This window comes from Apaloderma vittatum, unplaced genomic scaffold (genome assembly GCF_000703405.1).
Source record: "Apaloderma vittatum isolate BGI_N311 unplaced genomic scaffold, ASM70340v1 scaffold1780, whole genome shotgun sequence".
NCBI lineage: Eukaryota > Metazoa > Chordata > Aves > Trogoniformes > Trogonidae > Apaloderma > Apaloderma vittatum.
The window spans coordinates 17,255-28,859 of NW_009692681.1; the positions used below are offsets into that span (position 1 = coordinate 17,255).

The window sequence follows — 11,605 nt, forward strand, 5'->3', positions numbered from 1 at the left end:
AGTCACAATCTGGTAGCAGGTTTGAGAACCTTCATGTTTTTGGTGTGAAACTTTTTCACAGAAAGAAATAACCACCAAGCAAGAAAAATTCTCCTTAGTGCCACATGGCTGTCCTCTCGGCACAAAGCACTTGATACCTCACACTAACCTATGCGCTTACCGGCATCTCAGGATGCCATTTTCACTTTAAGACAGTCTCCAGCACTAACACATTTCTTCCAAAACTGAGGGAACCAGAGCTGTTTAGTCTTGACTTTTCAAGAAGGCTGAGAGGGGATCTTATTAATGTATATACATATCTGAGGAGCATATGTCAAGAGGAAGGTGCCAGTCTCTTCACAGTGGCGCCCAGTAATAGGACAAGGAATAATGGGTATAAGTTACGTTCCACCTCAACATGAGAAGAAACTTCTTTACTGTGAGGGTGACAGAGCACTGGCACAGGCTGCCCAGAGAGGGTGTGGAGTCTCCTTCTTTGGAGACTTTCAACACCCACCTGGACGCGTTCCTGTGTGGCTGCCCTAGGGGATCCTGCTCTAGCAGGGGGGTTGGACTGGATGATCTCTGTGATTCTATGAATGTGTACAGACCTCTGATACTCTGTTAGAAGAGCACAAAAGTTGCAGTATGGTTGTTTAAACCTACCCTGTAGCAGCTCCACCAAAATACAAGAGAAAACAAAACCACTGCAGAACCAGAGGCAAACTAGAAAGTTATGACGTTCACTAATTGCAGGTTTGTTTCCAAGAAACAGATCCTCATGGGAACAGAACTGAACTTCTATTTTCTCTTGGGATAAGTAAATCTAAGAATAGTTTCTGACAAGTGCAGACCTACAGAGCTAATGACTGACAGATACCCATATTTTGCCTGAGGTGCCACTGCAAGGAAAGCAGAGTGTGAGCACATCTGGTCAGGGACAGAACTATAATATATGTATTGTTGAATAGCATCTGGATGTTTTCTACGAAGATCTCCAGTGTACACCAGCAAGTAATGTAAAAGAAAATGAATGAGAGAAGAGCTAAGGATTCAAATATACAAACTGTTCCCTGCTTAATCCTATGTGGAACTGTGTTCTGCCAGCCTACATGCTATTTTTACAGTTAGTGCTGCAGAAGCTTCTTTGTTTTGACTTCACTGGCTGGAAAAATATTAATCTTTTAGAGTTCCCTAGTACATGTGCGCTGTTCAGCCTGCAGGAGACTGAGGGGAGACCTTATTGCTCTCTACAACTACCTGAAAGGAGGTTGTAGTGAGTCGGGAGCTGGTCTGTTCTTCCTAGTGGTGAGTGACAGGACAAGGGGAAATGGCCTGAAGTTGTGCCAGGGGAGGTTCAGGTTGGATATTAGGAAGAATTTCTTTACTGAGAGGGGTGTCAGGCATTGGAACAGGCTGCCCAGGGAGGCGGCTGAGCCACCGTCCCTGGAGGTGTTTAAGAGACGGGGATGTTGTGCTGAGGGACGTGGTTTAGTGGTCTTGACAGGGCTAGGGAAGGGTTGGACTCAATGATCTTGAAGGTCTCTTCCAACCAAAACTGTTCTATGATTCTACAAGAAAGAAATTAAAAGAATTCCCAATTTGCTCTCCAATGCATCTGGATGATTTTTTTTTTAATTTGCCTGTTAATGTAGCAAAGAAAAGTTTTTCATAACATTAAATGACGATTGAGAGAAATTTCTGTCTTTCAAGACTTAATACAGTGGAACATTCTGTCCCTTTTGTTTTAAGGAGCGTTGTGCTCTGACCAACAATATTAACTTTCTCATTTCAACTCAGGCTGAAAGCAGTTAAAATCAGGGAGGTACAGGGCCCAAGTAAAGGAAAGGAAGCCACAAATTTTGATGTATGGTGTTAACACAATAACAAATGGAACAGCTAGTTTTTAATTTTTGGAGGAAAAAAAGTGGTGAGCCCTTTAAAAATATGAAAAAATACTGTATCTTCCAAGCTCTGAAATTACACAGAATGCAGGCAGTGAACTATAAGTAACCTGTGTTCTACATTCCTGTTATAGCAAAACTAATTCTTGTTCCACCAAGAACCAGTCAGTCATAATCAATCTGAATCTTTGTGCTTTAGAGCGACACAAGTGACAACATATATTCTAACACCAGAAAAATGTGACATTACATATTAATTACTAGACAGTTCCAGCCACTAGCTTTACACAAACAGGACATTTTTCAGCAGAGGAACTACAGTGTTATTAGGACAGCGGTGATACCAGATCTTGTTAGCTGCTGCAAATCCTCTAAAGCCTACAAACACTGAGACTCCTTATAGGAAACAAGAAGTATGTACTTCAGACAGACTTTCCAGCCTGTAACTGAACTTTGGAATAAAAGGTTAGTGCAAAGATGTTTTCATTTCAGAAACTACAGTATCTAAGGGATATTTTAGCATAAGGCTTGGCAATACACTGCTAAAACTTGTTGATGTGTTGGAAAAAAAGCTAGGCCAGTAAAACTCATGTGACTGTAGCAAGCAGTTTGAAATACAGCAACAGATCTATACTGAAAATGCATGCAATCATTCAAAGCACCAAAGCAGAAAAAGACCTCTAAGCAAAGTTTCTGTGCTGTAACAGTCTATTCATTCCACTAATTAGCCATTGTTTTACACTAATTCATTGAAATGCAAGATAATCTACAGGTGTTCTGATTGCATTTATTTTATTATGCAGCTCTTCTTGCAGTGGAATCTCTTTAGCATTGTAAAGATACCTGGAATAGATACATTTATGTTATTCAAGATCTTTCATAAAAAGATGAAACACATTGAGCAAATTACGATACAATGTAAAACAACTTCGCTTTATTCGCATTTCCTGATCTTGGTCTTCATTGTACAAATAACGTGCTGTGCAAAATAGTTTATAAAATACTAAAAAAAAGCTTTTATTGTAAAAAAATAAAGTTTCTAGATATACAGTTACTTTGCACTATCCCAAATATTGTCCAGTATTTAACATTTAAATTTAATGTCACAATACTCAAGTCATGTAAATCGATGATCCTACTGGTAAGAAAGCCACTACTGAAACTCAGGTTCACTAGGGATTTGTTAAGTACTGTCCTCTTTTCGTATCTACACCCTCAGGCAATTCTGATGACCCATACCTGGAACTGCACCCATACCACGGAATGAGGCATTGGGCTGTCCTTTCCTCTGTTATTAGGTTAAAAACAATACCAAGTTAAATGGTAAATTTAGTAAATGGCAAATATTAGTAAATCATGGCAACACATGAGCTACACAGTGCAGTCACATAATAACGAAGGTCCTTGAAACTAGATTTGAACTCTGCCGAGAAGCAGCGTAAAGGCAGCTTACTCTGGGTCCTGGGCATGCGCATCTTGAATTCTACCAGTACTCAAGCTACCTGGCTTAAAAACTAGCTCTGCTCTCTCTATGCCTCAGTGCAGTTGCAATCGCTTTAGCATGAAATGCCTCTAAGAAGTTTTGATACAGTCGCCTGAGCCCTCATTGTTCCAATTCACTTTCATTCTGCAGAGTCTTCATAGCTAAACCCCAGAGGGTCATGCTGGAGAAGAACGGTCCTTCATTAGTCTTGTACACAGCAGATGATGTTCGACTGCCCAGAGGATCGTTGCAATGACCATCCAAGCTGACCATAGAGGAACGAATCATGGGAATATTATCGGTCTGCAGGGGTTCTTCTGCAGAAGATACATCGACATCTGCATAAGCATATGGTGGTGGTGGTGGAGGAGTTGACTGTGTCTGAGCTTTGGGGAGTTTAGCAGAATCCACGTTCAGTTTCTCTTGGTTTGCTGAGCCATGGTGATGCATCATCGATCGCACCTTACAGTAAGACTCCGCAGAACTATCCAATTCAGTTGAATTTGCTGTTGGACGAATGGGAAATTTAACAGACACTGGTAACAATGTGACAGACATTTCTTGGCCAAAGGAATCAGAACTCTGCGATTTGTCAAGGTCAGAAGTTTCAATCCGTTGAGTAAATTCATCTAGTGAGTTTGGACCTTCATCGGTGGCTTTACAATGCATTTTCTTGTGCCGCCGTAGAACAGCGGAGCGAGTGAAGCATTTGTTACAAGTTTCACAGGTATAGGGTTTTTCTCCTGTGTGAGTCCTCACGTGTCTACGCAGGTCACCAGAGCCTGCAAAACATAAAAAACAGAAGCGATAGGTTAAGATTTTATTCTTAACGCAAGTGCATAAATACGTTTTAATTAGAGAAAATATCAGAATCATAGAATGGCCTAGGCTGGAAGGGACCTTAGAGATCATCTAATCCAACCTCCCTGTCATGGGCACGGACGCCTCTCAACTAGATCAGGCTACTCAAGGCTCTGTCCAAATTGGCCTTGAACATCTCCAGGGAGGGGACAGCCTCCTTCTGCTGGCAATTTATTCCAAAGTCTTGCCACCCTCATACTGAAGAATTTCTTCCTAAGATCCAGTCTAAATCTATTCTCCTTCAACTTAAACCCATTTCCCCTTGTCCTATCAGTGGACACTCTTGTAAAAAGTCCCTCCCCAGTCTTCCTGTAGGTTCCCTTCAGGTATTGGAAGGCAGCTACTAGGTCCCCCCAAAGTCTTCTCTTTGCAAGACTGAACAGTCTCAGCTCCCGCAGCCTGTCCTCGTAGCAGAGGTGCTCCAGCCCCTGGATCATCCTTGTGGCCTCCTCTGAACACACTCCAACAGATCCATGTCCCTCTTATGGTGGGGACACCAGAACTGGACACAGTATTCGAGGTGGGGTCTCACAAAAGCAGAGTAAAGGGGGAGAATCACCTCTCTTGACCTGCTGACCACGCTTCTCTTGATACATCCCAGGATGCGGTTGGCCTTCTGGGCTGCATGAGTGCACTGCCGGCTCATGTTGAGCTTCTTGTCTATCAATGCCCCCAAATCCTTTTCTTCAGGGCTACTCTCAAGTGATAAGATAAAGTATGTCCCAATTGTGGTGCTTTGTTTATTTAGAGCATGTTCAGTCAAGTCCCATCTATTTTAACAACTTGGTGACTTTTTTCTTCTTCTTGATCTGATTCTCTAATTTGTGTTTCCCAACGCTTTAGTTTTTGTCTCCAGAGATGGGAATATCCATCAGTATTTGAAAGGTGTGAGTGCTCACAGTTTGTATCAATATTCATGGAGAAAAAAAAATTAAAATAATCAATGTAATTCATTTGTCTGGAAAAGCAGTATGCTGGTAAGCTTCTAAATATATTCTTCCAGTGGGAACTGCATCATAGAAATTATGTTTGTTCATTACCAAAGAAACTACTCTTAAAGAGCTGACAAAGTTTGCTTTTTGTTAACTTTGAGCTAATGCAATGCAGCAGTCCATTTTGTATGTTCTAGACAGAGAATGTGTCAAAACCAGAATTTTTATTGCTGTGAACATTAGAATACAATAAAATATTCAATTGTTTGCCTCTTTTCAGAACCAGGGACTCAAATAAGCTCAATGACAACACTGCAAGGAAAAGTGTCTGAGGTTGAACCAAGGCAAAATACAAAATAATCCATCAATAGCCAAGTGATGCCAAATCTAGCGTTCCCTCAGAAAGGGCCATAGTGAAAATAAATCAATTTTTGAAGCAGCTAGTAACAGTAGTTCTCTAGAAAACACATACACATACCATGTTGATTCCTCTTATTCCTTTTTTCTATCCTTCAAGTGAAATTCACTTTCAAACTTAAGAACAGCTCAAGGAGTTTAATATACCAAATGAAAGACTACGAAGCACACAAGACAGAAGATTTTGTGAAAAACTTTCACAACACAGTATTTTGATTTAAAAGCATTTTGGTTAGTTGTTATTTTGCTGAAATAGGAACTTTTACTTATAATTGAAAAAATAAAGGCATAACCGAGCTATGTACATTAAATCTTACCACATGCTGAACAGCTGTACGGTCTCTCTCCAGTATGTCTAATTCTGTGCTTTACTAATTTTCGTTGCATATTGAAGGACTTCCCACATTCGTCACAGGTGAATACTTTATCTGCTGTATGGGTCTTTTTGTGCTCCTTTAAGTTACTGAAGTTACTGAATCCTGGAAAAATATGACAGACACTGACATGAAAATGACTCCTTGCATTTCTGTCAAAAAAATCTCAGAGGCAGAAACTTTGGTTCTTACATACCTCTACCACAGATATCACACAGGTGAGGCTTTTCCCCAGAATGAATAATAATATGACGCTGAACATCACCAGAAGCAGCAAATCTGTAACAGAATACATAAACCCTTATTCTCCTCGAACCAAGTATCGTGGAAATCAACTATAATGAATGCCTGATGTTCTGAACGAAGATTAAAATCTAACACACAGATGAATTGATGCATTTAAGAAAAATGTTTTGAAACTGGCTATGTCCAATTAAATTTATGCTAGAAACCACCCCCCAGAAAAACCTCTCCACCATTAATGTTACTAATTTATTCTGCATTTAACCTAGTTTAAGTAAATATGCTACTGCTAAATTAGTGTATCTTCTGTCACCTGATCACAGAAAGCAGAAATACTTAACGCTTTGCTTAAATTTGTTGAGTTTCCCATACTTCATAATTTCTGTAAAACGTAACAAAAATTATATGACCAAATAATGAAAAAAAATATGAGTGAAAGGAACAAAACTGCATGGTTTATGGTGACTCACACCGTTCAAAATACACAGAACAACATATCCTTAACTAAGGATACTGATATACAAAAAATTAAGTGAGACCACAGACTGTGTATGTGGTGACATGTTTATCTTAATATTGAGACTTGCAACAGGACACTTGCAGACATTTATGTATTTTAACCCTATCAGTACACTTTGAAACGCAGTGTCTTTTAAACAAAATTGACCAGCATGCTGCCTTAGCTCCTGGCCCTGAGTTTATTATGAAGATTAAAGAAAACATGAATGAGCTTTATAATGTTAACTTTACTAAGATGAGCAATTCTACTCACCTTTTCCCACAGATTTCACAAATGTATGGCTTTTCACCAGAATGTCGACGTAAATGTGTCTGGAGATTACCTGCCTGAAGGGACAGTAATTTAAACATTTAAATTCAGCTAGCCTGTTGTATACAGATAAAAAGACAATGATGAGAACTAAGAGACTGGCTTTTTATTCCAAATCTTACAGCAGTGAAGACTGCCAAGCATGTATGAACTCAAGCACTCTTATCAAGTAAGGACAGACTGCCATGTACTTCAAGATCAAATTGCTTATGTATGCAATTATACATTGACAAGAACAGGAAAAAAAAATTAAAAAGAAGCCTGGACTCAAATGCTCAGGAAAAAGAAAGACTTATAGTTAAAACCAGATCTAATTATAAATTAAAAATACACTATCTAGACTGCAGCGAAGAAGAAAATTTACTAGTAATATAGTTCATATTAGTCTTGTTTTTCCTGTCCTACAAATAAATTATTGTTACATAAGGATGCCTGAATTCACCTACCAGCAGGTTAAAAAGAAAATAATAGTGTAAACATTTTTCAATCCACAAAATATTTACAGCCAAGTGCTCCAAATCTGTAAGTGTTCACTCATATCAAAATAAAACAGAACATGGAATATAGAAATTAGCAAACGAGATTACTGGTAACTAATTTTTATTACATATCTTTCCTCTCCCAGTCCTTCAAAAATCATGCCAGTCTAGCAGGCAAACCAGATGATTGGCTTTTTTTAATATAACCCCCCCTGTTTTTAAAGCCACTGGTGCTTCTGAATGGCTAATCCACCAAGAGTCCAGTTCTCAAAGCACAAGATACAGCAAGTCTAGATAGAAGAGCTGCAGATGTTCCATAAATTGTGCATACTTTCACAGCCAGTTTTTAACCCTTCCATACTCTTTGATGGATAACTGTTTGGTTTTGTCTAAGAACATTAAAGGAACACTAAGTCCTTTCAATCAGGAAAGAAAATTGAGGATCCAAAGATTATCATGTCCTCCTTAGTCACACTAAGACAGCAAAACTAAGACATATCAATAATTTTTTCCAACTCCTTTAGAAAATAAGTTACCTGTGACGATCAATCACTGTAATCAGGACTTATAATATACCAGAACGGAAGTATTGCAGACATACACAAGCAGACACAGAGGGCAAATCATCACTTGAACCCTGAGAGAGCTTCTTCAACCCCTGTAAAGTTTTTCAGACAACAGTATGACTGAACCACTGTTCTCGCAAGCCAAACTTTATAACATTGAAATCTGTTCAAAGAGGGGCATTATGCACCTGTTTCTGAGGAAGGAGAATCACAGAATCATAGAACTGCCTCGATTGGAAAAGACTTTTAAGATCATCGAGTTCAATCATTAACCCAACACTGACAAGTCCTCGACTAAACCATGTCCCTAAGCACTGCATCCACCCAACTCTTAAATACCTCCGGTGATGGGAACTCCACCACTGCTCTGGGCAACCTGTTCCAATGCCTGATAACCCTTTCAATAACAAAATTCTTCCTAACATCCAACCTAAACTTCCCTTGGCACAATTCGAGGCCATTTTGTCCTGTTCTGTCACTTGTTACTTGGTTGAATAGACCGATTCCCATCTCTCTACAATCTACTTTGAGGTAGTTGTAGAGAGCCATGAGGTCTCCCCTCAGCCTCCTTTTCTCCAGGCTGCACAAACCCCAGTCCCTCACCCATTCCTCATAAGACTTGTGCTCTAGACACTTCTGACTTCTCCAGGGAACAATTTGTGCTTTGCAAAGATACGGGATTTTATGCAGAAGCACTTTTAAGAGAAACACAAAAGACAGAACCTTTACCTCTGTCTACATCACAAACCAAACTAGGTCATAGGCATTTGAAAGTTATTCTGGATAGAGACAGAGTGAATTTGAAGTGCAGTGAGTACTTGAAATTGCTCCCGTGCAGGCACATTTAGCCAGACTAAAGACATTTTACAGAGAGTAGCAAGTATTAGTAGCAAGGCTTAGTGCATATGATCCCTGAGAAGCTCTGAAGGAGGCAAGCAGGAGGTAAAGCACAACCTCCCAGGTCACCAGCCAGAGAAGGACCACACAGCAACAGGCTGTGTAACCCGTAGCAAGAGAAGGTGCAGGTTTGAAAGTACAAAAGGAACCTTTCTCTCAAAAAAATCAAAGACATTTATAATTCTTTGTTCCAAGCTATGAGTTCCTTTGTCAATTTTCCCTACTTTCTTCATTTTCTGTTTCCTATTCCACACACATCCCATCAGTTACATTCAGCAGACATACTACTAGGCACAGCAGCTGCTCTGTCTCACAAGCACAAAACACAAAGGCTTAAATAAGAACAGTGTTACTATTTCTGTGACCAGAGACTGCAAAGATAAAGAACAAGATCAGAGATGGTCTTTTAAGCAAAAAGTAGATAGCAATTATCCCTACATCTTATTTTCTGGTAGGTGGAATCTTACTTATGTGCACAATTCCCAAGCAAGTACCTTAGAAGGCTGCAAGTTCCCTTCTATGACCAGAAAAAGCCCTGCAGCACACAAGCTGAAGCTGTGGCTTGTATTCTGGATGTGTAGGTATTGGCCACCAAACTGTACCTAACTCTGTCTTCAGGCGAGTGAGGTAATGGGGAGGAAAGGGAAGCTGTTTAAGAATGCTTAAGTGAAAGGCAGGGATTTCTAGGCTTGTTGGGGGTTTTGTGTGTTTGTTTTTAATTGAAGAGGAGCAATGCATGTTGCACGAGGAGTCTGTCATGCCTGTCACACACTCTGAACCTGTGAAGCTTCCCAGTTCCCTCTCGCCCCACAGTAAAGGTACAGAACACTCCATTTGCCAAAAGTACTTTTAATGGAATTTGGAAATATTTCTCTTAGTAACTACAAGTTCAGCCACTAAAATAAATTGAAATGCCCTTTCTTTGCCTAATAAGAAGACGCAGTTTTGCTCAAAAAGTCTTGATAAGCATGATGAAGTGGTATTGTTCACTGAAGACAGCCTTATATTCATATTTAGAAACAGAGCAGAGGATGCAACTGCATCAGATTCATGGGTCAAAGAAGTCTTGTTGGTGGACTAAAAAACTGGAGCAAGAAAAGCATGAGCACTGGTGCATGGGTAGACAAAGACCACATAATTCTAGTCACTAAGCCAGGACCCATTAAAAAAAAAGATTCAAGTTATTAAATCATAATTATTATTTAATCTTAGTATAAAAATATGCAACTCTCTATCGTCTCCCGTACTTAGGCGCACACATTCCAAACAAGAAAACAGAAAAGAAATAGACATTTTGGAAACGTGAGAGAACTAGGCACCAAATTTGTAGAAATACAAATTAATTGTTGTACCCAGAACAGGAAGAAGCATTGGAGGGCAAATTAAGACAGTTAAAGCTTAGGCCCTGTATGTATGTAGTGAACTTCATAAAAGGTGGGGTTTTTTTAAATTGTAGCTGAGCTTTGTCACTTTAGACAGACTGTGCTGTTCTTCACAGAAGGAAACTGAGCCCAATTATATGGATATATATTTTTATCCCGCTCAGAAAAAAATCTGCTTAATAATTTATCTCATTTAAGAAGATAAAACTGTATTTTGAATACAACACTATATAAAATTCTAACCTGTATTTTTACAGGTTTTTATTTTACAGACACTGTAAAAATGCTATTTACAACATATCCCTAAGCATAAGGCAAGTATAGTCGTGATTCTGTACAGTTAAACATTTATTTGAAGGTAAAATGCATAACATATCTACTGAGAGAAGACAGAATCAACAGTACAAAATTTATCAAAGAAATCTAAAACATTTAACATGTTATTTTCAAATAAAACATTGTAATATTTTATCCTTAAAGTGGTCTGTCTTGGAACAAAAAAATATCAATTCTATAGACTTAAGCCCAAGTTTTTCAGAATCATGATATAGATATATTTAATTTTCAAGTATAAGTACCATAATATAAAATATTCCCACCTGTGAGAAGTGTTTCCCACAAATGTTACATTCAAAAGGTTTCTCACCTAAAAAAAGAAACAGAACATAGAACTTCTAATAGTTGCAGTAGAATACAAACATTTTAAATGGGTACGCTCCCTTTTAAAACATATAATGCAAGAATAAAAATATTCGCAAAAGGACACTTACCCATATATTTAGGGAAAATTAGGAGGAAAGTACAGCATTTAGCATTAAGCTTTTGAGGCAAGCTTGCTCAGAAACCGAATTTATCTTTCAAAACTTGTAGGTAGAAGAGTTTTGATATGAATAGGAGTCATCTGCAATTTTTTAAAAAAATACTTTTATTTCCAAATGAAAGTCATACCATACCTCTGGGAAGAACAGAATAGATGACAAGGTCCTACAACAACAGCAGCAGCAGCAGCTATGGGGACTGCACCAGTTTTTCCACTTGTACATACAAAGGTTCACTCATAAAGAGTCTAAGGAACGCAGAAAAGCTAATCTGGAAGGCTTCCGTTTTCTCTGTTCAATGCAAACCACACATCTCTGATCAGCACACAGCCATTCACTTCCACCAAATACATATTTGCTTTTGAATTCTCATCCTGTATAAGAGTATCTGACAATTAAGCCAAGTATGTTGCTCTGAAAATGTGATTTTATACATATAAA

At 38.8% G+C, this 11,605-nt stretch overlaps 1 protein-coding gene across 1 annotated transcript; it reads right to left on the reverse strand.

Annotated features, from left to right (window-relative positions):
* Positions 1 to 3,453: 3,453 nt before the first annotated feature.
* On the reverse strand, positions 3,454 to 10,992 carry ZBTB49 (zinc finger and BTB domain containing 49; the record flags this gene model as incomplete). The annotated part of the gene is made up of 5 exons (XM_009878258.1): positions 3,454 to 4,157; positions 5,888 to 6,055; positions 6,147 to 6,229; positions 6,966 to 7,039; positions 10,946 to 10,992. Coding segments are annotated over 5 exons (1,043 nt in total), but the record flags the coding sequence as incomplete, so codon positions are not given.
* Between the last annotated feature and the right edge of the window lie 613 nt (positions 10,993 to 11,605).